The sequence below is a fragment of the Chaetura pelagica genome, unplaced genomic scaffold (assembly GCF_000747805.2).
Source record: "Chaetura pelagica isolate M959 unplaced genomic scaffold, ChaPel_1.0 scaffold36, whole genome shotgun sequence".
Classification (NCBI taxonomy): domain Eukaryota; kingdom Metazoa; phylum Chordata; class Aves; order Apodiformes; family Apodidae; genus Chaetura; species Chaetura pelagica.
In genome coordinates, this window is record NW_009953726.1 from 1,086,822 (window position 1) to 1,114,788 (window position 27,967).

General features: G+C 39.6%; 1 protein-coding gene across 1 annotated transcript in view; it reads right to left on the reverse strand.

Annotated features, from left to right (window-relative positions):
* Window positions 1-27,967, reverse strand: part of BRF1 (BRF1, RNA polymerase III transcription initiation factor 90 kDa subunit) — a 164,216-nt gene that overhangs the window by 102,482 nt on the left and 33,767 nt on the right. Inside the window, exon 3 of the mRNA XM_010000663.1 lies at window positions 21,580-21,753. Within this exon, the coding sequence (XP_009998965.1) occupies window positions 21,580-21,673 (94 nt within the window). The 5' untranslated portion in view covers window positions 21,674-21,753. The remainder of the gene's footprint in view (window positions 1-21,579; window positions 21,754-27,967) is intronic.

The window sequence follows — 27,967 nt, forward strand, 5'->3', positions numbered from 1 at the left end:
TTCAAACTCCTGTTCAAAGTTGGAACAGTTCAGGAGAACATACAACAGCTGAAACTAGCAGATAATACTAAATATGTAGTAAAAAATATACAATCATAAGATAAATGTTTTCTTTGAAGCTGAAAGAAAACAATGATATTTTACATACAGAGACTGCTAGCACATGCAAAAGTTCTTAAAGGGATAGAAAGCTACTGATGTTGCAGATATGCATATACAAAATAACAGGGCACAAGTGGACTTGGGTTAAAAGAGAAAAAGGAAAAGAAAAAGCAAAAAGCATTAACAGTTTAAACTGCTTTTCCTTTGCTGTTCATGTTTTATGCTAATTTCACCCAGCTCTGCACCTGACTGTTCGTCACCAGAAACTTTCAAATTGGAATTAGATGAGTCGAGAGGCTTTACTTCAAAAGATTTAATGAAAGGGAATCCTCTGACCAGCATGATGCGAGAGGTCAGACCAAGTGGCCAGAAAGCTCCTTTTCTGCCTTTTTAATCCAGTAATCTGTGGGTAACAGGAGAGTGCCATGAATCACAGCAATGATGATCTCATTCTCAGTACCAGAGGAAACAAAAGTTCAGGACGAAATCAATATTACTGGAAACCTACAACCCAAAATAGCAAAACAAGCATGCATTTGTCCTTCAGATAGGCCTACATTTTACATATTCAGACAACTGTAAAGTACTTACATGCAGCAAAATCTCCTTGGTTTTCAATATTAACATTTAGCAGGAGGCAAAACTGCCGTTGGCCAAAGTTACATACAAAGATGCAGGAATAAATTGTGGAAGATGCCTTTAAAATAACAACTATCATTTACAATAGAGTTGTTTCTCTGTCCTAAAAAAAATTAAAATAATAAATCTTTACTTTAGTGTCTGACAACAATGAGGAAACCCTCAAACATTATTTCATGCTACTGTCTTGAGATTCTTCCACTATGTAGCCTGTCATATCTGGGAGATACAGGCACATATAAGCAGCACAGAGAAGTCAGAGAGTATAATATTTATTTTAGTTAGTTCTCGTTAAGTTGCCCTCAGAACTTTTTTTACTTGATTTTACAAGCTTACTACAAAATCAGCCATACCACAGAAAAAGGACTGATGCCAATGTATCATGACTGCAAGCCACTCAACAGAAATTTTACATCCATAAAATTTGTGCTGTCCATTAACCAAACATAACCCCTTTTCAATTGAAACGAAAACACTTTTGTTTCTAACAAAAACTGAAACCAGATCCATTCAATATATAAAATATTTAATCATGGAGTCCCCCTCTGTACTCAAAAAGAGCAATTTAGCTAATTGCAAGCTAAAAAGCAAATCTTAACACCAGGGTGAAATACTAGTGACAGTGTTGGGCTGGCTCGGAACCCGGTTTTCCACCTTCCAGTTCAACACCCATTTCACAAACTTCCTTCTCCATATTTTCATTACACCAAGTGATTTCTGATTATGACTTTCTATTATATCTCTGCTGCTTTACAAACTTTAACGATTTAAATAAGCAATTAATTAAAATTGACTGACAGCACTAATTGTTTAAAATAAACATTTCTCTTCCCAATGAGACTGAACTAAAACTATTAGAAAATAATAACCAAAGCAAAATCTTTTGTAGAAAACTCAGTTCTGACAACTGTAATAAAAGCTTTGCCTTGAGGCTGAAAATCCTACAGCTTTCAAAGTTTCTTAGGTTTGCAATTTTGTCTGTGCAAAAAGCCCACATATCACAGGTTGCACTAGAGTATACAAATAAAATCAACATTTTATTTTATTGGTTATTTTTAAACAAACTGGTAAGCACAAATGCCATTTTCATAAAAAGCCATCTTTATTTATGTGTAGAATAATGCTAGAGCAAAAAAATAATTCCATTTTGGTCTATGTTTTTTTTTTTCCCTCTTCACACACAGCAAACATCTGTATTTCATAAAACATTTTTCATATTCTGTATTCTAAAATCCTCAATTTGAGGACAAAAAGCAGTGCCACACTCCTTCCCCAGGTAAATCAGGATGTTTCTCTAGCAGTTCCCTTTCAGCACATGCAACACCTTTATCTTCATAGTTAAGATAAAGTTAACAGCAGTAACTCAGCATTGCACAAATCAGTGGCAGATTATTCAAAAAGCAGACAGGCCCTGCAGGCTGCATCCAGCCTGCCTCAACTCAGGGCGTTAACTGAAAGGGTTAGCAGTGCAGCTTTCTGGCTCACCTAAGATCTGAATTAGCTTCTGACACCAGTTCCCCCTTCCTCTGTCGCCAGTGTCTGGAGACAAATTCTAGAGCACTCAGGCTGCTGGCTGGCGCCTCAGCCAGTTAGACTGGATGGATCCACCGCCTGGCAGGTATATTAACCTTCAGACTCCCCAGTACATATACAGTTCAGTCTTTACTAAATTAATGCTGTAGCTTTTCTTAATAATTGTCTTCAGAGTCTTGCCCATTCAGAAGAACACTTTCCAAAGCAGGCCAGGCTAGCTAAATATGCAGCAAGTGTTCAGCACTTTTGGAAATGCTGCCCTTGGAGAGTACTGTCTTCAAAGGATTCAGACTAGACTGTATCCCTAGTGTTACTAACTTCAAATAAATAACCGGCTTTGTGGGATATTGCAAAGCATTTACATGGTAGCATATAAATTTACAAGCACAGAACAACAACACTAAAAAAAGTAAAAAATAAAATAAAATATATATTTCTTGTCCCAAAATGAACGTACAGTCAAAGCTCAATTATTCAACATACCAGACAGATAAAATATGCAAAAAATATTTGAACCAAGCTACTGAAAGATATTCTAGTTAGTATATATTTACTTTGGGAAAATAAAATTTAGCCATGGATTGAAAATGTAAATATTAATTTAAAAGTTTTGAGAGACGTGAGATTAATCTTCAACCTGGATGATGTAGCCATGTATAAATAACAGTTGGCTATATGCAAACAACAAAAAGTTTCCAAAGAAGAAAGAAAGACCCCATCCCCTGAACAGTAAATTGAACGAGTGCTGAGGAGGGAAAACAAGAGAGGTTGCTAGGAGAAGCAAGGTTTAAGGAAGAACTTACAAGAAGAGAGAGGCTGGCAGACAATAAAGGGAGAGAGGCACCAGGAAAGAAGCAAAGCTCAGGCTGCAAGGGAACAAGAAACAAGAGTAAATAGTAAAATCACTGCAGAAAACATCCCGTGTCTGAAAAGAATTTGAACACATAAGCAGGTATGAAATTTTTTAGTCCAAAAATCTGCACCAAATGACCACCTGACAATAAAGTAGGCATTAAAAAAAGCAGCTGTGAAGGAGGACACCAATAATAAAGATTTAAGTAGATGTAAAGGAGTTCAGTTGTCTCTCTGTCTCCCCTGTAGACAAAGTCTGTAAAGGTTATGACTCTTGTACCAACAACAAAAGAAAAGTTTCACAAAACTCAGAGGTGCAGATTTGGAAGAACTATTCTGAGAAGAATAAGGTATTCAGCACAGCAGCAGCCCACACATTTGGAAACGTGAAGCAGCTCCTGTGACAGAGAAGTGGCAGAAACTGAGAGCAGAGCAAAAAAACTACACTGCCTGCTTGGAAGAGGCAAAAGAAAACCAGCACCTGTCATGACCTGCGCGCTCTGCTTTTCATACAATGCCAAAAGGAAGAGTTTAGAAAGATATAGAAAAAAGAAAAAAACAATAATAAATAAAAAGTAAGTATTAGAGCTATGGTTCACCCAGATGAATGAACAGAATAATCTCAGTCTGCCCCAAACTGGCTTGATTCCAGTCCATCACCACTCCCCTCCCTGGGCTGCGCTCTGTGCAGCAACATGGCAAACCAGCCCAGGGAAACATCCAAAATTAGTATTTTTTTCTTTTCTTCCCCTCCTCCCCCCCCCCAGCCCATTTTCAGCTGGATTAACTCCCCATTTCACATGCACAAACACCTGGGCTGACAGAAGGCAGGAGATAGACTGGGGGAGGACTGAGAAGGCAAGGGCAAAGAAAGATTACTTGTTTCTGAAGCCACACCAGCTCACATTCATCAAAACTAGAGCCTGAGACAATCTCTCACTCACCCATCCCACCTTCTCAAATTTCTCTTTAAAGTAACACTGTTTGCAGAGTTCTGCCCAGCTCCCTCCAAAACACAAAGACCTACCTTATCTGCAAAAGAAACCTTAAAATAAATAAGGAGCAAAAAGCCTGCAAAATAACTGCTTTATAGTAAACCAAAAATCTTATAAAGCTGATAACACCTTCCTTGTTTGAAGTACACACAATTACTGTGTAAAAGTTCATCATAGTACTGTTCTGATTTACCCACAGTAAACATCCAGCTATACTTTTAGAAAAGTAGCATTACTATGTGTAATTAAACCAGAACAAAACCAAGTTCTGTAGATACAGAATGTTTTACATTTTCCATGCTGGCAGCAGAGCATTACATCTTTTCTTTCATGCCCATACTGAGTCTAATGTGCTGGTATTAAGTGCTCCTCAGAGAATCATCTCAACAGACCTTTGCTGGGATTGGAGCACAGCACCTGCTGTACCCAACACTGGGACATGGCAGTTTGCACAGAAACTCAGATGCTACTTTCTTCCAGTATCACAGTAGGGGTTGGAAGGGACCTCTGAAGATCATCGAGTGCACCCCCCTGCCACAGAACTTGATTCATCCATGCATTGGCATTATCTAATATCTTACATGTAAAACAGTGCCACTCATTTAGCAGAAAGTTTCTGACACTAGAGCTTTTTTTTTTTTTTTTTTTTTTAAAAAAAAAAAAAAGTACAGCTTCAAAAAGAAACTAAATTCTGAGGCTGCTGATTCCTTAATGGCTTTTGATTGGAAGTCCAACAATTGGATGTGTTAAGTTTCCCTTTCTCAAAGGCCTTTAAGAGACTCGTATCAGCATATGTCATGTAACATAATCACAGAATAAGCCCTTCTGTATCAGATGCCTGTAGGCACATACCTGCAGAAACCTCTTTCATTATTTGAACTGGGTATTTGCTGCCACGCACTAAAGGGAGCCCTTGTACTCCAAAAGCAGGCAGGATAGGAATAGCTTTGCCCTAATGGCATATGCCTGCTGATGAGAAAACCTCACCTCAGCAGGCAGGAGAGCTCTGTGCATTCCCACCCTCCCTCACACCTCCAGCACTGATGAAAGCCACCAGGAGTAATGGCTTCATGGATAGGCTGGCTCTGTCCTGGGGCATGACCAAGCAACACTTCCACAAATGTTACCAAACTGTTAATTACTAGTCTTGTAGTAATCAAAGCAAGTTTGATTAAAGGCATCAGAGTAACTCATTATAATTTCCCCTGTCATCTCTTTGTTACAGACCTTAAATGCTGCACAGAGCTGAAAACTGGGTGCTTAGGATGAGTTTATCAACAGCACTTGGAAATCAGTCCAACACAACACTTCTACGCTGACTGAACTCCACAAAGCAGTCTGTTTTAGTCATTTTCAATAAAATGAACAGGAAAACATGGAGCTAAACTGATGCCCTCCATCAGTGGGCTGAAAAGTCTACAACCCATGCTTTCACTTCAATAAATGCCTGCACTGAATATACAAAAAATTTCTACACGTTCACTGTGACAGGAGCCTACATAATTCATAACAGCACAGAGGTACACACAATTTGATTTTTATTAAAGTGAGTTACATTGTCTAAAGAGGGCTTGCCTTATGGTTCATAAACAGCAGCTTATCCCAAGTGAGTTATTAATAACACATTTTACCAAATAAAAAATAATGCATCTTGCACAGGCTATGCTTGAGAGTGCTGCCGAGTATTTACAGTATTCAAGGAAGGTTTATTTAGCAGTACAGGAGTAGAAAACTCACATTGCCTCCTTGGACATTTAGCCAGGTATCTTGGGATACAGTAACAAACACAAGCAACTGAGTGAGCATGTTTGAATTTACCAGCCTGTGGACAAGGTGCAATATGTAACCATGTCGTCACTTCTACTTCACAGCAAAGCACAAAGCATAGTGAGAGATTGCAACTTTAGATGTCACCATCAGGGTAAGAAGATACCTTCTCTTCCTGAAAACCCAACTGAAGAGGGCTCAACAAAATACAATTAAAAAAAAAAAAAAAAAAGAGAGAGACAGAACTGCAATAGCTTTTTAACTTTAGAAGTACCAAATATCAATTTTAAATACCCTTCAGGACTTGACACAGGTGATGCATCATGCTTTGAAATGGATACAACTCTCAACACATTCCCTTTCAAGGACATAATACACTGGACTTAAATATTTTTTTTTAATTATCTTGCAAAGTTGCCCCCAGAAAAAGATTAAATTTGGTCCTTGAGCAAGTGTAAGACAGCAGGTAGAGGAAGGAGTTCACGTGGCAGGGAAGAATGATGATATATCTAAGATTTTAAGGCAGCTAACTTTTTGAAGAGTTCAATTATTAGAATAAATCTTAGAGATGATCTATTGAGTAGCAAAAATACAGTCACAGGTATTTTATATTATTGTGTTTTATCTGCATGAAAAGGTGGGAAATAAGTGCTTCTCCTTTGGAACCAGTTTTCCCCAAGAAAACAAACACCAGGCTCTGCCTCAGAACACTAGGTTTCTGTTTCCATTTTTGCCTCAGCCCTGCAAAAAAACATTTCATCCTTCCTTCATCATGTTTTTATAATGAAGACAACAGCTTCCCGTTCCTTGGTAAAATGCTCTGAAATCTTCTGATTATCTTACTATTATAATGCACATTTTGCCTCTGGAGTTCCCAAGTCTCTCCAAAGGTCAGAGAAACAAGCTTTCAAATGTGCTTCTGCTATAATCTCCCCATAGTTAACTAACTTTATGGTCGATAATTACTTTTCAGACCATGTCCTCACCTTTGAAAGACCCAAGCTACATCTTGTCTTAATGCAACGTCCTGATATAACCAGTGGGTTTATGATATGTAAATCAACATAGAAGTCTGCCCACCTGGCCAAAACATGCAGAAAGGGCTTAAGAGCCAAGTGACATCCTGAGGACCTGGCAATGAAAACAGACATGACGTGTATCACAGATTCAGCCCCTCCTTTCAAATATGCCAGCCCTAATTTTCACATATTTATCAACCAAAACGCAAGGCTAAGAAGCTCCAAGAACAACCTCTTAATTCATTATTAATTTTTATATTTAATTCAATTTTGTATCAGTTTGCTGTAAAATCACTTCATAAATATATGTATCAATTCTCAGTGTTTAAAACATTGAAGCATCAACTCCTTGTTTACTGCTTATTCATCCTTATGGTGAGATCCTTAGGGAGCTAAAGGAAAACTCTGTATTGCGGAAAGGTGTGTGGGGAGAGAGGAGAGTAGGAAGGGGCCAGAACACAAATATCAATACCCTACTGAAAACTCAGGTCTTCAGTTAGTGATCTGCTGCAATTCTACACCTGTCACAGTTCTGTTGGCATTACTGTCAATATTTACTTCACCTAGGTAGGAATTCCCAAAGCATCGCAAGACAATGTTGCACAGCATCAGTGAATGAACACACCGAAGTTAATTAACTTGCAAATGGCATTTCTCACGTTCTTAGAAGTTAAACACCTTCATTAAATGGATGTAATCAAGATTGAAAATGAGGAATATTTTCCTGAAGTGTCATTTTAAATTTTTATCCCCGTATTATCTTCTTTTGAATGCTGTAGCAATGGCAAGCACTTATCTTGTGTCTCTCTTACAGCACAGACTGCTCTTTCATTATCAGTTTTTAAGAAGCTGTAAACTTATCTCAGCTGCTGGAACCCTTCATGAGTGGAAAAAAATAATCTGTAATGATGTACATATCATCTGCCTCTGGGAAAATCAAAACTGCCAGTGATATGCTGGGAAAGATCTCTTTGGACGCCATTCATGCAATCTTGCAGTAGTTTTATTGTAACCAAGCAGCATAATTTCAAATAACATTCTACAGTGTGCTGATGGCAAACTCCTAAAATACAGCTCTGCTCCAAACCACCAGTGAGAATGCTATTGTGAGTCTGTTTACAGCTGCTTGCTGATTGTGTCACGTTTGCAAAGCCTTCAAAAATGGTAACTCTTTTTTTTCCTCACCACTGAGACTTACAAATTCAGCCTAGGATTTTTATAACAAGCTCAGTACAGAACCAGAGCTAGTGAGCCTGCAGAACTTGGTACTCTTCACAATTTTAGCTGAAAATTCCAATATACTTTTAGCCAATATACTTGGAAACCTATATTGTAGGATGCTAGCAAAATCAAATACAACAGTAATATGCAGAGCAGGCCTCCAACATTGTGGGAGGCAGCATATGACTGTATGAGGTAGAGGTGCACAAGGGACACAAATATATCTGCATCATATTACTGCCCTGATGAGCATTTTGCCTCCCTTCTGTGTCCCGGTTTCACCAACCAGAAGATGGGGATTGTAACCCTGAGCTTCTCCATAAAATGCTGTAATTCTACACCTCCACCAGCAGAACCATCAGCAAGGGTGCAAACTGTTTACATATTAGGTCATTACAATAATCCACTAGTAAAAAAATAAATAAATATGCAGAAATCACCTGAGAGAAAGAAACTGAAATAGGTACACAATCCTCTCAAAGCCTGGCCATTCACCTATAAAAGCTTCCACTTGTGTGCTCTTCTCCTGGACCCACAACTCTTGCCTTTCAGATGGCACAGCAACAAGAGCTTCAAAAGGTGAACAGGCAGGGCTCAGCCCTGACAACCTTCTTGGCTTTTAGCTCCCCTTACCAAAGCAAATCAGAAAAAATGCAGTCAGCAGCCAAGGGAAGTAACTACTGTCAGGACCTACAGTGAGTCATGTTCAAGGCTAGGCTCTGAAGGACAGCCTCAATACTCTGAAGCAACTACAATTGGGGGTCACTGAGATGGTTGAGAGGCTGAAGCATGTAATATATGAAGAAAAGCTGGGAGAGCTCAGCTTGTTCAGAATGGAGAAGAGAGAGGGCTTTAAGGGAGATCTAATGCTGTCTGAACTATCTACTGGGGCTGCATAAAGAACATGGAGCCAAATTCCTCTCAGACACACAGACAGAAAAAAAGGCAACAGACACAAGTTGCAGCAAGAGGAAATCTGACTAGATATTAGGAAGAAAAGTCTTTGCCATGAAGGCAGTAAAACCCAGAGAGGATGACATGTCCATTGCTAGAGATACCCATCACTCAACAAGAGTAGGTCTTCAGCAATCTATGTGAGCAGGGAACTGGAAAGAAGATTTCCAGCAGCCCTTTCCAATCTAAATTACTCTACAATCCTACACAGGACACAGGCTTTCTGGATTGTCTCCTCTCTATTTCATCATCTTCAGATTCATTGCCTGTACAAATATTTCTCTGTATGTACCACACCTTCTCTGACTGATGGAGAGCTTGTGGAAAGTGCTCTACATTCTCCTTCCTCTTATCCTACAACCTGTCAGTAGGAAAGACTGTTGCAATGAAATCACTTCTGTCAAGCTACATTTATTTTTTTTCCAGCTTCTTTTTTTGATGCTGTTCTTATGTTTTGGATACTACCTCTCAGCCAACATTTTTGGCTCCTGGTGGTGCTCCCAACTTCTCCAGTTGCAACAGGAGGAAAGTGACCAGTTTACAGCTCTGCTGGGAGGGCTGCCAACATTATCAGCAAAACCCAGGACTGGAGCATTCTCCTGTTTCATCATTGAGTGACTATGAGAAACAGCTGAGACACTGAAGCCACTAGTTCAAAGACTGAGGAATTAGAACAGCAGCAACAATACAGGAGGAGTTTTCCTCCTCTGCCACAGTAAGAGCTTAGCATCTAGGTAGAAGATAATAAGTATTAAACTGAACCTTGACAAAAATAGTTTTAAACTGAAAAACTATAATCTGAGTATGTGCTGGAAATAATTATTGGCAATGATCTGGGTCCTCCAGATGTGACAAGAATGCAGTGATTTGGGAGTCCCTCAGAGACAGCAGCACAGATGCAGCCCATCTGGTGCATTCTCCAGAAGACCGATCCTTTAAGGACCAGAAAATTTCACACAGAAAACCAAATTCAGCTTAGATTCTGCAGAAGTTAACAGCACTCATGTGGGAAAACCAAACTTTCAACTCCAGATACGTACAAACTAGAGCATTCTCTGAATTCAGGTACCAACTGAGACACAGCAGCTGAAACCTCCAGATGTTTCTTTGAAAGAAGACTTATTCAGTAATGACTTATAATTATTTTAAATTTCTTTCCTTATTTCCCTGGAGATCAAGGATGGCTCACTGGTGATTTCAGTGGCAAATTTCAAAATAAAAATTCTCAATTTAGACAGTCCAGCTCTTTTACCCAGCAGGAAAAGTCACAGAAAAGCATCTGTCATCTCACTATCTCTGAAGCTGAATAGGCAGAACTTTGTCACTCTGAAACCATGGTTTCACTAGGGAAGCAGGAAAAAGTGTATTTTTAATGCACGTTAACCAGGAGAGGACAAAATCCTTGCAAAGCAAGGACACAGTGGTACCTTCTCAGTAACTTCAGGTAACTTCTCAATTTTTCAGCAGTCTAACTTGATAACTTGAAACTCTTTGTTTGTCCTAGGGTTTTGCCTCACATTACAGTAGCTGAAATGACAGTAACACCTTTGTTTCCCCTTGGAGACTGCAAGGCCTAAAGGATCTATGAACACAATTTAAAAAAAAATAATAATATTAAAAATTATAGAAGGAAAAATACTGTAAATTTACAGTGATAAAAGGATTTTTTTTCCTCAGTCTATATATTGTATTTTTCAAAATTTGCTTTTCACGATGAGTAGACCTGTTCACTACAGCATATAATGATATGACAAGGGGTAGTGGTTTCAAGCCAGAGAAGAGTAGGTTTAGGCTGGACATTAGGAAAAAAGTTCATCAATACATGGGCAGTGGATCACTGGAACAGGCTGCCTAGAGAGGTGGTGAGGGCTCCATCCCTGGAGACATTCAAGGTGAGGCTTGATGGGGCTCTGAGCAATCTGTTCTAGTGCGAGATATCCCTGCTTATTGTAGGGGAGTTGGTCTAGAGGACATTTAGAGATCCCTTCCAACCCAAGACATTCTATGATTCTATGAAAATATATTGTTCACCATTCCTCCCTGCTTACCAATATGAAAGGAATCTGAAGAACATTGATTTCTACTCCCTGTCGAGGCATAAGCAAAGACTTTATTTTTGGCAGACAAGCTGCTCTTTCATTGAAGAAACAGTTATATATCTCAATTTAAAAATACTGATTAGCAAATCTCACAGCACTTTACCAACACATACAGTCAAAACATCACTGAAACTACTGTGTTTCTCCCCAAACTGGAAGGATGTTGAAAACTTAAATGATTCACTTACAGCTGATCTAAAGATGAGAGCTCTGCAATTTATGTTTTATTGTCAAATGTTTAAAGGATTAAATCTAAATAAAAGATACAATAAACAAGCATCAAAGCACACATTATCTTCAACATCTTATTTCCAATTAGCAAGTCAAAATAAAGAAGGCAGAGGGAACATTTGGCTTCAAAAACAGGGCTCTGGAAAAAATCAAGGTTTTGGTTGGTTTGGGTCTCATTTAAGGCTGCTATTTTCCCAAACTGTTAAAACTGAATAAGATGGAAAGATTATTTTCTCTCTCAAAGGGGGGAAAATAGCAGACATACCACCATGTGATTGAGTATTACATCATTCAGACTTACAACAATACTGAGCCAGTCTGGCAGTTAAACTTAAAAGACATTTTCTTTTGCCTTCAAGGAAGGACATGGACTTGCCACAAAGGCAGGCAAGCAGTGAAAAGGTTAGAAAAGGCTCAGCTCACAATATTACTTAGCATGAGATTACATACTGCTAAAAATCTTTCATTGAGAAGCATTTCCAGTATGAAGCTCATGTACGGAGCCTATGTCACACAAACAAAATCCTAGTGACAAACATCTGAAGAAGACAGCTCTTGAGAAGTACTTTTACCAAGCTTTAAAGGCTTACACTTTATTAGGATGTAAGAAATCATATCAAGAGCACTTTCAACATATGAGGACAGGTCAGGTGTAAGAATTAATCTTGTTTTTCCAAATATTGTTTCTTTGACATATCTTCACTTTGTTCTTACAACATCAAAAGACAAAAGAGAAAAAATAGCTATATAAGACTAAAGAACACAATGAAAGTGGACACAGTATTAGAAGACCTCAAGCTAAAATAATGTTTGCAGATAGCAAGCACAGAAGTGCTTATAGGTTCTCAATGCATTGGGTTTTTTTCACCCTATTTTGCATTACTGATTTTAATTAAAGTATTTAATAATATGAATTTGTCTTGTAAGGCATCATTCTTACTGCATTAAAATGCAAATACTCAATCTTAAAAATTATTTTAATGAAGGAGAACATTTAATTTTCTAATTGACTTTTGAAGTATTAACATGCAGAAAACATTAGCAACGGCTCCAACCAGGAATATTTTTCAGTGGCCAATCAAAAACATCAACCGTAATTGATCATTTCTGCTACCAGGATTTATTGAAACAAAGCATCAAGTAATGCTTTTTTCTTTTCTTTTCTTTTCTTTTTTTCCTTCCTTTTCTTAAGGGGGGTGGGTGTGCAGGGAAGGAAGGGGAAGAGTCTCCACCACACCCCACACCACATCCACCATATCCTCTGACAAAAGCCAGAACGTGCTCCACAAGGACCAGCTGCACCACGCTGGTTTTTATTTAGCTGGTGTTTGCAACATTATTAGCTCCCATCAGGTCAAAACACTATCCACTGATAATGCTGCTTTTGCTGACATAAGCACCAAAATTTAGATGCAGAGATAAACTTGAGAATTAAGCAGAGAGCCAACCTAATCATTTCCTCTTTTAAACAAGCTTTTAGAAGATGGTTAAATATTTATTTTCACAAGCATGCAAGGATCGCTGAAGGTCAGAGACATCAGAGGTGTGATCCCCTTCCTTATCACCCCTCCTCTGTACTCATTTTACTGGAAGGAGACCTCTCTGCCATCACATTTCCCTCCCCTCATCCATCACCCAGAACTTGTTCTGCCTTTGCTCCTCTCATTAGTTCCCATGTCTCTCTGCCAGCATGTTTCAAAGCACCATCCTCTCCCAGTGCTGCTGGGAAGTGAGGGCTGCCTCTTGTATTTTTATGCTGCCTGATGCCTTTGTAGCTCTCCTGTTCCTTGCTTCTTCTCCTCTCCCTATTTCACCTCTATGACAAGAATGTCTCATCAGTTCAGAAACCCCAAACTGCAACCTAATTACTAAGAGGACAGACCATGCAATGAATTTTATTAATTATTATTTTTATGCACTCAATAACAGACCACTAGAGCATGCATTATAAATCTGGCTCAGATGTGTCTGCTGTTAAGTATTTCTGTGTTACACAAGGCCCAATATGGTGACAGAGCTGAGGACTGCCAAACAGCAAACACTTCTTCTACCTGCCCATAATGGAATTCAAGCCTACAGTGACAAGGGCTTCAGTGGACCTAACCCAGAAGCCTACAGACTAAAGCCTGTTCCTTCCTTTCAAAGAGAGATCGTTATCTGTTTTTATAACACAAAAAATATATGATGGACAACAGCACAGGACCTCCAAAATTAAAACAACCTGGGTACAATGGCTCTAGGGAGCGCAAACCCCATGGTTTTCACTATGCATGTGCTCTGACAGAGAACTGCCTAGAGAGAGACTTGAAACACAGCTCTGTAAAGCAATAATGTATTTCTGCAGTTACATTTCAGTAGAGGACTACTTTGACCTTACTGTTCAAAATTTCCCTTAAATGAGGAAAACAAATAACAAAGCTATCGAAACCAGCCAAAATCTGTAATCTTGATAGGCCATCTTGTGACCCTGTCCCTTTCTATGTCTCTGCAGATACTTTGTTTAATGCTGCATTATGGAAAAGTTGACAATTTGGGCCACCTGCTGGGTACCAACATCCTGAGGGGAAAAAAGTTGGTCACTCCTCTACCCAAAAGCTGCTGAGAACTTCCTCAGTGAATTCAATGGGACAGGATCAGGTCTCCCCTTGCCAGCAGCCGAGGTCAAATGCTATTTTATCCTGAGTTGGTAACAAGTTAACAGAAAAGCAGATTTTCTGTGTATGCAATACTAAACCAAAACATTAGCCTGAACACACACACACAAAATTACAGTCCTCCTGCTTCTTTTGGATGATATATTTAGAAATCCTATTAGCTGGAGAGATCAACATTCTTATCTGAATTTCCAGGATGCTGTAACGTGCAAAATTAGAGCAGCTCTCTTAAGTGGGTCAATTATCACTACAGCCCTTACAGCAGCTTTCCCCCTCCCTCCCTGCAGCATCCATAACGGGCTTTCAGCACAAGGATTTAAACAGTAAGACGTTGAGCTGACACACGCTACAATGTAAAATTCCCTTCCCCTTTTATATTTTTTAAATCTTAAAGGAACAAAGAAAATCACCCAAGTACAGAATCTCCACAGGAAAATTTGCAGTCTCCCTGCAGAAAGCTTCAATGATTTTCAGTGACGGGGCACCCTGCAGGATAATGCCAGTCAGCAATCACACACACACAGTTTTCCTGCTGCATCTGAGCCATGCACAAGTGAAGTTTATAGCTTGCCCTCCACAAGTGACAAGAGGAGGACCTGAGGGCCACTAACCATCTCCTCAGCCCTGTGCCTCAAGTGCCAGGCCAGACAACCAGTTTGAAAGGCTTCAGGTTATTTTCTTCTCAAGAGGGAATTCTCTTTAAAAGAGATTGCAAATCACCAGATACAAGTGGAACAATTCATGTACCCAGCACCACTTCAGATACTATAAAGACATCCACAGAGGACTCAAACCAGGACACAGATGTGACACAGGTCCTAAGGAAATTAAGGCTTTTCTGCAATACAACTGGAGACCAGGCAAGATACCAGAGAGTGCAGTACCACAGAACCATGGAATGGTTAATGGTGAAGGTTGGAAGGGACCTTAAAGATCGTCAGGATCCAACACCCCTGCTATGAGCAGGGACACCTCACACTAGATCAGGCTGCACTAAGCCTCATCCAACTTGGCCTTGAACACCTGAAGGGAAAGGAGCATCAACAACCTCCCTGGGCAACCTAGTCCAGTGTTACTAGAATAGGTGAGTGATATAGCCCTGACCCTTCCTGCCTTGCTGCCCCACTACCACCCATCCTCGAGCACAGGGCAGCAGCCAGGAGCAGCCCTTGCAATAAGGGGATACAGCATGGAAGAGAATGGAACCACACAATGGAACAGACAACATCAGTGATCACGTGGAGGGGAAAATTTTACTTTCCCATCAACAGGAAACATGAAACACCTCATTTTTTATGCGTTGTACTTCCTTTATATATACATGTTTTACATGGCAAAGAAGTGTGAGCAAGGACTGTGAATGAAACATCATGTGATTCTCCTTCACTCCACGGAAAAGGAGACTGGATACACTGGCTTCAGGTCATGAGCCCTGCTGCTGAAATTGAGCAGTCCCAGCCCAGGCTGGAGGAGAGGGTGACAGGGAGAAATTAAGGTGATGAAATAAAATTTCTGTTGCCGGCCTCTTCCCTGAGTCTCCAGCATTTTCTCCTGTGGCACCAAACAGGAATGATCAGACAGGCCAAGCATTACCAAACGCAGCTATTTGGAAATAGATGCTAATAACATGGGGCAACATCAGCCACAACCTGTTTAAGGTGGCATTTTTTCATTAATAGATTGAAAGTCTCCCAGCTAAAAACCATCCACTGAAAAGCACACCAAGTTTAAAACTTAATTTTGAAATGAAGTGGACAAGGCTTTTCCAAGACTTCAAGTCCAAGCAAATGCTTCATTAGGAAGCATTTCTTCACCGAGGGTGTGGTCTAACACTGGAACAGGCCTCCTAGAGAGGTGGTTGATGCCCTAAGCCTGCCAGTGTTTAAGAGGCATTTGGACAATGCCCTTAATAATATACTTTAACTTTTGGTCAGCCCTGAAGTGATCAGGGAGTTGGGCTAGATCATAATTGCAGGTCCCTTCCAACTGAAAATATTCTATTCAACTTTCTATGAATGAAGATCTTGGTGCCCTTTACCACACACACACAAAATATCTAGTGACATGAAATGAAACAATTTGCTTTTGTAAAAATTAGATGTATTTTTAGCTGTGCAATTTAAAATCCTTTTTTCATCTCTGGTGTCCTTTTCACACTCAACACCTGAATAAAACTCATTTTCAATGCTACTGTCTTTAATCAGAAGTAAAAGGTCAGTTACTAAAAAAGAAAGTCCTTAACCAAAGAGAACTAGAAGCTGGTTTTATTAACTTCCCTAACTACAGCTCTAAAATTTTGTTGATTAAAGCCTAATTTGAAAAGTTAACTGTTTAATCAGGAAGACTAGGGCCTGCTGGCTCCAGGAAGTTTTAGTAGCGGTCAAAAGATTGCTGAAGATCTAATTTTTCATTCCTGATAAAAAAGGAAGTCTTGCCCTTTTCCTTGCAAAGACAGACCTTGAAGTGTTAGTATGGAAACAAAGAATGCATCCATCAAAGGCTCTCATGGCAGGATTACACAAAGCTTCCCAAGACAGTATGGAAGCCAACAGAGGCTGCTAATGCTCAAGAGGAAATTAGCTGAACTTCTCTTGCAAAGTCTAACAGGGCAGAAAGGCTCCGTAGCTGCTACCAAATCTAGGATTAAAGAGACCAATTCCTCACTCCACCACAGATTTTCTTTATAACTTTGAACGTGTCACTTAGCCTGAGTTCTGCACCTGGAAATGAAGATAAATACTCTCAACTTCCCTTACTGTGACATGAAAATAAACACATTAAACCAGAAGCCATTCAAATATCTTGGCAATGAAGTGCAAGTACTGCAGGCAAATAGGAAGTAACAAAGTACTACCTCATTCAGCAAGGAGATTCCCATTTTTTTCCTAAATCCTTCTTGCCTGCTGTGATCCTACAATAGCTTTGTGATGTTCCCTTAAACAAAAGGGAGGTTCACAAGGCAGAGGAAGCAGCAGAGGGAAAAACGCCTTACACTTTCCCACCCAGTGCAAGTTTACACATCAAAGACACCAAGACACCAAAATTTCTCCTGTCAGCCTTCCACTCCAAACACTCAAATTTAAGGGGTTATTTTTCTTAGACATTCAGTAGAAAGGTTCTTCTGAAGAGAGGCCTGACTTGGCTGCCTTAGACAGACCTGAGGAGGACCTCACATCTTTCCTCTGACTACACACAGAACCACTGGAGACCATCTGAATAACACGGGCAACCTCAGTCTCAGGAGGCTGCCCCAGCCCAGGGTGGTGGGAAGGGTTTAGCAAGCCCCCCAGTGTAGAGTCTGATCAGCTCTCCTAGTGGGGGGAAAACTTGCCCTGGGTTTACCTCCAGAGGCAAACAGAGGGATATTTACACAAGATAGCTGCTGAGGGAACTTTGCGAGGATTCTTCTCATGTGGAAAATGTTTTATTTACTAAGCTCTAACAAGACAGGATTTGGTTTACAACTAAAGGTGCATTTTCCAGAGAACTTCAAAGGAAAAGAATAAATAAATAGAATAAAAAAGGTGCATGTGTGGGGGATAAAAGACATTTACCATGTAAAATGTTGCTATAAAAAACCCAGCTGGTAGTACTGGAAAATCTTACAAACAAAACAGTGGGCAGTTGTACAATTTTTCTAACAGTTCTGTACAGTGAAAAGGATTACAAACAGAATGAAATGTTCCTCGATTAAAATAAACCAATATCCCACCTGGAAAATCCTGGGCAGGCTGTCATTGTTCCCAAGTGACCCTGGGGCAGCCAAAGGTTACACCAGAGCAAGCAAGTCACTCAGACACCCTGTCCGGCTCTTCCCAGTTTCTCTCTCTCTCGGGAACAGCAGAACCAGCTAAAGAGCCCTTTGTTTCCATTCAACCATATGTAGGGGTGGAAAAACTGTTCAAAACATTAAAGAGAAACAACTGAGGACTGTTACTATTCCAAGAAACAAATTAAGAGCCAGAGTCTGAAAGGCCTGGAGGGCTGGAAGTGCCAGCTGAAGACAGATGTCACTGGAAACGTTCAACACTGCACAGCCTCTGGGACAGGGACAATCGGTTCCAGCAAACCTGAGGATTTAAAAAAATCACTGTCTCCTTCAGATGAATTTTTCACATTATACCTTTGCTTCTGACACTGATAATATAGATGCACTTTATAAAAAGAATAATAAATTAAAGGGTTTTTTAGGTAGCTCATCAAAAGGATGAAACACCTCCCAAATTCAGCTTAATCGCTAGCAAGCCATCTTCTCTTTAAAACATTAATGCTGACAAGTTACATAAGCAAGGCAAATTAAAAGCTATGTCAAAGTTGCTACACTGTGAGGTTTTGTGTCAAATAAGCTAATAAAAACCATAAATTAAGGTAAAATCAGTTAAAATCTCAAATAATCTATTCAACTCTCTAAAGAACTATAAATAAAAATTGCACTTTAGATAAATAAGCTTTTATGTTCTCTTTAAGTTCCAGAACTATTTTTTCAGATTAAAAAATGTGTGATGCTAGAATATTTTGCATTTTTGCATTAATTAAACAACGCATAAGAACTAAGGAGAACTTTGTGTTTTCCTATGTCAGGCTGAGGGTTTTTTTCCAGCATAATTCAGACTGCATCAGTAGACTTGGCTACAGTTCTCCCCACATTTTCACAGAGGCTGGCTGGCGACATGTACATTATGAAAAAAGAAGAATAAGCAGATATCCGTGTCAGATAAATACATTCCACTCCCTCAAATTGAACTCAATGCAGACACAATTAAATTCAGTTTTCCCTTTCCAAATGCTTCCCACTTCTTTGGTTCTGCCACTGGAGAGAATACAACATTTCTTGCCACTTCAGCCCCTGACTACATCCCACGGTACCTCCCCAGACTACATATGTACTTTGTACCTTCTATCTTAATACTTTTTAAGAAATATGTTGTCTTCTATTTCAGAGACTAATCTGCTCCATTCTAATATCTCTTGCCTCTCTATGACTCCCAAGTCACTCCACTGATTCATTTGGCCCACCCAAAACCAAAGTGCTGTCTCTGAGATAATCTCTCTACTCATCACTGCTTCTTCCATGGTCTCTCCTCCAAAATAGGTTGACCAATCTTCAGTCTTCAACTTCCTTTTCTAAATTTCTCCCAAATTTCTTCATAAGATTTCTATAACCAACCTAATGATAATGAAACACTAAACTCAGTTAATCTACTTAGCAGTGTTACATAAATCTTGAAGTCTCACAAATACTGTATGTCCTTTGTACAGCATATTTCTGCTCTTTGCATGCCATTCTCTGCTGGCTTCTTCAGAAGACCAAAAACAACTGCAAACTTACTACCCTGAGAAAGCATCTGCATTCTTGCTAGACGTCTTGTCACAAAGCCACTCTCAACACTAGCTCTTGGTCTTTCTAGACTATAGGCCCTGGAAACACGTCTGCCTCCTGTAGCACCATCTCCGTACTGCCAGACCTAGGCTGGAAGAAAATATAGCATGCTGATATAATTACCATAATAATTAATCTTTGGAGGCTTCATGGTATTTTCATCTCGAAGATTAGCAATATGCACCTGCAGCTCTCTCAGGTTTTCAAGTTTCTAATGAAAGGGTATCAAAAAAAGAACTTCTATTTCGATGTTTAGAATTCATCATTTATTTGGGGTTTGTCTTTCAAACTACACTAAACTAAATACTAACTATATTAAATACTAAAAACCAAACCAAATAAAAAATCCAAAGAGCAGAACACAGGCAGGTGGTGAATTCCCTCACCCAAAGCAACACAGTTAAATTCTTAATAGGAACTACAAAATTAGATTTATCCAATGGGTGCATAAAAAAAATCAACACTAACCAAATTGAGCCATGCCCTACCAATTCCTGATTCCCAGGTGGCACAGCACCCACGCAAATGAAGATGGAGAACTTTCTGGTACTGATAGAGAAAGACAGAGTTTTGCAGTCTTATTCATATCCTGGTCCTAGTATTTTATGTGAAGCATCATACAAGATATTATCTCCATCTAACAAAAAGAGCTGGGATCAAATTTAGGTACTTATGTAGTGTCAACCAGAGCAGTGCAGCTTGCACATAACTGAGATAAATGCTGAAATTCTTTACTGAAGGATATGTCAAACAAGCAGAGGATTTTAAAAATTTGTTTGCTAGAGAAGTTACCCACACTTGCTGCACAGATGGCTGCTATGTTACAATGTACCTACTTGTCTATTACAGCTTATACTGCTTAAAATGATTCTTTATCACTACAAGTGGGGAAAATCAATTTGCATATTATGGCTTAGCTATCGTTCAATACTATCAAATAATGACTGTACATAAATTACTTTTAAAATGTGACATGGGCATAAAAAATACTGGCAATGCTTTTAAATCAACACCATCTTTATAACAGTTATACTGTTCAAAGATCAGAGACTTTACCTTAGAAAAGACCAGTGTAAAAGACAAGCCTTCCTTCTAATTCCATTATTCCTGCAAAACCACATTTTTTCAACATGCAAATGCAATGACCAAAACACTATCAGAACACACTAATTTTAGAATACTGAATGTGGTTTCTGAAAAAACTAGAAAAAATCACCTTAACCTTACAAAGAAAACTAAGCTGTTTCACTGCAAAAATGCAGAATGAGAACAGCAATCTAGAAAAAGCATAAAATCAAACACAATACTGAGGATATGCACATGCTGATTTAAAGTAGAAAAGAACTAAAATCACACCAAATAAGTCATTTGATACTAAAGTCTGAATTCCAGCAACTGAAACACAACATAAAAGAAGTAAAAATACATATTATTAAATAATATTGGATGGCCATCAGTACTTAAAGTTTACATTAAATTTAATTTAAGTTCTACAAGGCAAAAATAGGGATAGTCTAGAGGCAAGGAGAGCTCACTTATAACTCTGGCCTGTGTGCAGTCCCACCTCCAGCCACCAATTTCCTTTATGATCTTCGAGCAAATTTCAGGATTTATCAAATGCCCTTTTACCCCCAAGCTAAAACAGGAATGATATTGTCCTTCCTAGAAGCACTGAAAGAAGAAAATCCAAATAGCTTATCGAAAAACTCCTGGAACTCTAATCTGTCAATGCTGACACTACAGGAGGTTTGGTTAACTTTAATTTGTTTTACAAAAGCAAAACAAAACAATGACAAAAAAACAAATAATATGTAGCAAAGCACCAGAAAAGTGCAATCTTATGCTAGAAGAAAATGTTGAGAAATTAGAAATTTCAAGTTATTGATTGAAGGCAGTGACACTTACAGCTTCTTTTAAATACAAAGTACTGCACATTTAGAAAGGGAAAAATTTACCTGAACCATAGAAAAAAACAATTCCCATTCATTTCACTATATAAAACCAACAGTGACCAAGCTAGCTCGTGAACACTTACCTTTGCAAATTTTGAAACAAGGTGTAACTGGGATAGTTAACCTGCTACAAGTATGTCTTTTATTTATTTATTTTTATTTTTAAAGCATGAAAGGATACGAGGAGTTCCTTCTGTCCTGCACACCAGGTAGAGACATGCAGCAATGACATGGGTCATCTTTCTTCCCCGGGTTAGGTGCTTGCTCACAGCCATCTTGAAAAAATTAAAGGCAGTATCCAGACAGTGTTGATTGAGTTGAAGCTGGTTTCCCAAGTGGTGAATCTGACGTTTCCCTAGAAAAATTAACAAGAAAAAAAAAATAATGCTTCAAAACACGGTAGTTAGTGTGCTTTTGGTTTGGGGTTTTCTTGTTGTGGTGTTTGGTTTTTTTAAGACAAAACTGAGGCGGCAGATTTTGGATTTAATCTCTGTGGGAAATACAATAACCTCTCAAATTACAGGAACTAAATATCCTCAGTTTCTCAGGACAAAAAAATGCCCCATTTTGTTCTGCTAGAATTGCAATACATGCAATCAATGAGCCCTGGAAAACAAAACTGCAAACAGCAGCCCCAGAGAGGATCCAAAACACAGCTGAGACTTCTTAGGCAAAAGATTATGCCCCCCTCACTCCAAATGTCATCTGCCAATTAGCACTTAGTTAGCTGTAGTGATGAACATCTGAAAAGCAGAGGTCGTGGCATGTTTGACATTGGCATTCAAATAGATGAGACATTTTGCTGCAACTCTCCAAGAAGTGATGAAGTCTGCAGTTCCTCTGACCACAACTGAAGCCCACAAGGAAAGGATCTGTGCTCTGGGTTGGCCCGTGATCACCACCGATGGGAGGCACTTCCTTCCTCTGAAGGCTTTCACACCAGAGCCTGCATTTAAGGCTTGGCTGCTAGAATGATGAGATTAGCTTGTGGCTTCAGGGAAACAAATGTGCCTTCACTCTTCAATAAAATAATAGTTTTTAAAAGTGTGCTTCAGATGAGTCACAGCAGGAAGTGGTACAGCTGCTGGGACAGATGCGGGAAGCAAGGTCTGGCCCATCCTCACCACTCCATCTGCGGAAGGGTGTGCAGAAAAGACAACTTAAGATGGGGGAAGTCATGAGGAAAACAGAGCACTGGAGTTCCTCAGCATATGGGGTCAGATGGCACATCAAGAAAAATCCTTTAATTCAACGTGCCAGACAGACGTTTCCAGTACATGTGTTTACAGGAAACACTTGTCTGTTCCCTTCAGAGATGTCATGAGTAGCTTTGCTGAAGGGAAAGGACACTTGCCATGTGCCTCAGCCACCACTGCTCACAGAAAATGATGGCAACCACACGATGCTTACCAGGACAACAGCACCTGCACAGACTGCATGGCTTAATCTTATGCAAATTCCTACACCATGATCACAAATAACATGGTAAAAATGCTTAACCTCTGAACAACCTTCTGCCAAAGATGCTGCTTCAATTCAGCTTTGATAAAAAGTGACTCCAGACACACAACCAGGGTCAGCAAGACTCCAGCTGAACAGCAGCTGCCAAAAAGCAGCAGCTCCTGCTTCCTGCACACGTGGCAATCAGTGCACTCATCAATGAGATCTCCTTTAAGGCACATTGGTCAAGCAAGTGTTACACATTTGGATGAAGAAGTAATGATGAAGGAAGGACACATCACCCTCTGCAGGAGGTATGGGTACAATAAGCTAGTCAAGAATAATCCAAAGCCCATTAAGTGAATACTTTTTCCACTGCTATCAGCAGGCTCTGGACTGGCACTCAGCAGCCTCAAATACATATACTGCATCTTCCCAAAACTAAGATACTAACCAGCACTCTCCCTCCCCTGAATTTTATTTCTTACTCCACGACCTGTATGCTGAAGTGGGATCAAGACTTACATGCCCCTAAGAAAGAATCACTCTGCACTCATTTGTGGGCCAAAAAATTTACCCTTGAGTACTAAAACTAATTTTTGCAGTGGCAACAAAGCTGCTTCCCTTTCAAAAATTTCAAAAAAAATTCAAACCTTTTTTACTGTAAGAGTGACAGAGCACTGGAACAGGCTGCCCAGGGAGGTTGTGGAGGCTCCTTCACTGGAGACATTCAAAACCCACCTGGATGCGTTCCTATGTGATATACTCTAGGGGACCCTGCTCTGGCAGGGGGGGTTGGACTAGATGATTTTTCAAGGTCCCTTCCAACCCCTAGGATTCTATGATTCTATGATTCCCTGATTGCTCCCCTCCCTGAGCAAGTCCACTGTGGAGGCCAGCACGGATCAGCCAGGCTATGGAAAGCCACCTCTTCCTATCACCTAAATATCCTATTATACGTAGTTGCATTTTGCCATGCATGGCTCCCAAGATGAAGACACAAAGAACTGCAATCTGTAGAGAGCTTTTAGGCACAGATATACAACCACTTTAAAAAAAGTATAAAATAGACATGACCATGACTATATATCTCTCCCTTGGCTGCAGGGAAATCCAGACTGGAATCACTGCAGCAGCAGCTGCACAACATTCACTTTAAGTAACTTGGTCCAATTCAATGTCCTCAAAGCAAAAAAGCAGCTGATAACAAGACAATTTCAGTTTAGTACTGTTGTCTGAATTTTGCTTTTAAGTAAAGCTTTTGTAAAAACAGAGACAACAGTGGCTCCTGTGCCAAGGAAGAGGCACATACACTCCTAAATGTTTCCTGTGAACTGGCATGCAGGGCCTACCTGGCACCACAAGGAAGGTTCATCATCAATCAAGATGACATGCTGAGGAAGCTTCCCATACCACTAGCTGATGTGGTCCTGGGCACAGACCAGAGAACAGCCCACATGAGCTGGAGATGCAAAGTAACAACAGGACTTGAGAATTCTCCCTTGGCCCATCCCTGTTACAAGGTAATTCATCCTTCTCCCAAGAATAGCACTCTCATACAGGGCTTCACAACTCAAAAAGCACTTCAGAAACAAAGAACATACCAGAAGACAAAAAAACCCCAACACCACCACCAAGGAAGATATTTGAAATTAATTTCTTTCACAAGCTGTTTTTCTTACTGAGCTGGTCCCATCCCCAAGCTAACATTAATATTCTCCGAGTATTTAACCTTTTCTTAATTTCAAATATTGAAATATAATTCATCATGGTCCATCCTGGGTAAACAGTATGATTGCTTGAGTAAGATATGCTTTTTTAGCTGAGCTCTTCATCCAGCATCAATATTTTAAAATGCAATTATTTTAGGGGTGACCAGTCATTGCCTACTGACAAATATAAAAGAGATCTAAGACCACAGAAAAGTTACTTGCCCACTTAGGAAATGATATTTCATGGAACGCTTTACTCAGTCTTCAGCAGAACAGCGAAGGTTTTAATTCTGTGTGCAAATATTCCCTCAAGCTGCTCTGTAGTATTATGTCAGTCATATAGTTTGTGGGAAAATAAGACATCTGTTACACTGCCACTGATCCCCAAATGAACAACTTAACACAGGACAAGAAGCATCTTTGAAATTATGTGCATCGTGATGACTAACTTGATTTTGTTCTTATCTGTCACAAGAGAGAAATAAATGTACTGCTTACAGCATCCTCTAAGATAAACATTTACATTCTGGAACCAGTCTCCTATTTACTGAAGAAAGATCAAAAGCTTTGTTGTTCCCCCATCACCTCCACCCCTTGAATTTAACATGAGAATTAAATTCTGATTTTTTTGGTATCTTATGTAACACTAGCAACAACAACAAAGCTGGAAAAGTTAGCAGTAGCAATTGGGCTTGTAAATTTCTCCACAGGGAACACAAGATACCCTGTACTCCTTCCGGTTCCTTCACAGATTCAAGCATCGTCTCCATTCAAAAGGTAACTCCAAGAAAAGGCAGGTATCACCTAAATGGCTATTGGCCCAGGACAGCAGTACAGTACTGAACTGATGCACAGTGCCCTCACCCCACTCAGATGACAACCAGAAGCATGTAATTTTATTATTTCCAACCTTTTCTGCCAATCTCACCAATCTGACATTTTCAGAGCTGAAAAATGCATCCTCATAAAATTTCATGTAACTATAAATACAGTGAACTGTTGGCATATGAAAAATATGAAAAATAGGTGTTCATACTTACAGAAATTTGGCTTAAGAAAAAAACAGACCAAAATAGATTATCTATCCAATATTCCAGTTACTGTTGACAAAGGCAAACGTGGACAGAGACCAAATATCCACTCATGTTAACAGCCCTCAACATGAGATGTCCTCACAACTGTGCAATGGTAGCCACAAACCTTGCTAAGCATTCAGATACCTTCTTACATGAGCGACTGCTCCCCAGCAACACGGTCAGTGGAGGGAGGAAATGCAGAGTGGCTGCAAGCTACAGGGCTGGGAAATTAACAATCCCCTCCAGCAAACCTACAGTGCTGCATGATGTCTATCAGCCCTTGAACCTACTCCCACTCCCACTGCTGCTCACTAGCTGGGTGGCATTTTATAACCTTCCATTTATTGTTTACCTCCTGACTGTCTCTATCATTTGCTCCAGACTCCCAGCGTGGCTTCAACCAGCCCTAACGCCTGGCTGATGCCCCTTCTGCCAGCCTGACCATATGGTCCTAGTGTGCAGTGAGCTGGTCCAACTATCCGTAAGAGTGTGACAAGCCTTATGATCTCAGCCAAAACAGTGGGAATATCCAACATTACAATGCAATTTGTTAGCAATCTGCTCAACTGTCTTCACCACATTACATCATGGTGTTACAAACTCAAATGAACTGAACTGCTCTCTACTGGATGGAAAAGAACTTGCACACCTTTAAACCTTGCCATGCTCTGGGTTATAAGGCAAAACTCAAGACAACAGCTTCCTGACTTTCTAATCCATTAAATACAGTAGAACAACTTCTAAAGAATTTTTAGTGGGGCACTAGTCTAAAAACTTTTGATGACTATCTCTGTACTATAAAGGAACGTCCTCATGTGGAACATAAAAAAATAAATACTGCATTTTTTTCTAAATTGCTAGGCAAGAGTACAACATATAAGACAAAATATACAGGGGTAAAAGAAGTCCCCATGTACATGCATCTTTCATTAGTAACTTGCAATAAGAGTCGTCTCTTTTGGGCCTTACAGTTGTTTTTTTTTTAAACCAAAAGAAAGAGAGAGCCTTTAAGGTCAATGCTTACACTTCACACTGCTCTTGCAATTTAGTGATGGCATTAAAGTGATATATAAGTATTGTTAGGAAAAGGCCAAGGAACAGTGCCTTTTTAAAGGCAGGACAAGCTTATCAGCAAGGTTACAAAAAACCCTTCCCTCATCAGCAAGACAGTAAAATTATTCTGCTTTAAAGAGCAGAAGAACAAAGTCTAGAAACTACAGAATTTCTGTGACATATAGGACACACGAGGCAGCTCCCATTTACTTCTTAAAGGCTCATCATACCATCAGGGTGGAGAGGGAGTTGAGGGGAGAAAAGAGAGAGAGAAAAGCTTGCACTTCAGTAAGCAACACACAAAATCAAGTTCCCAGGCTACCAAGTAGTAAAGTTTATCATGCTCCTAAATCTGCATCTAAAAACAAAAGGCCCTTTTCAGTTTTTAGTTCCAAAGCTACAAAAAAAAAAAAAAAAAAAAAAAGTAAAGTTTATCATGCTCCTAAATCTGCATCTAAAAACAAAAGGCCCTTTTCAGTTTTTAGTTCCAAAGCTACAAAAAAAAAAAAAAAAAAAAAGCCTTTCTACCCACATACACTCATCATGCTGAAAGAAAAAACATCATCTTCTCAACTGGTGCTAACCTTGATGCTTTGAACCAGCACATAAGACCTGAACTGATGAGTTCAGATAGGACTGCTGAATGCCCCTATCCTTTCATTTCAGAAAATTTCAATTCTTTTGATAGAGGAAACAGTAGTTACTACAAAAAAAAATAAAATGTGTAGGCTGGAAATCACTATCACAGAAAAGATTTGCAGAAAGCCTTGGTAATATTAAGGGCTTACACAAGAGGCAGTTGATAGCAAAACTGCAGCTTAAGTTATAATAGGAGCAAAACAGAAGAGGGGGGAAGAAATCAGACCCATTCTTTACTAGCAATTTTCTTTCTTTTATGATCTTGTTCCTACAAAAACACTTCGTTCGCTTCCACTGTTCAAGAGGAATCATACCTTTTTTTTGATTCCTTAAAAGTCAGTAATGGCAAGCAGCTACACCTACATATTACTCTCATCGGGCTTCTGCCTGCTCATCTGCAACCCTCCCCTCAGACTGACTGAGACTGTAATGCTACTGTTCCAAAGTAGTACTTTTCAGTATGAAGTGTAAGTCTCCAGGGAAATAACAAGCAGCACACAGCCAGAGCTTAAATGAATTGTTATTACGACACTAAAATGCACCATCAAAATCCAAGCATAGAGATTTTTCTCCCCTTTCTGCAATTTGCTCAAGGGGCCCTGGAAACTAGCAGTACCTGAATTAGGCAATGGAGTCATGTTAACAGCAC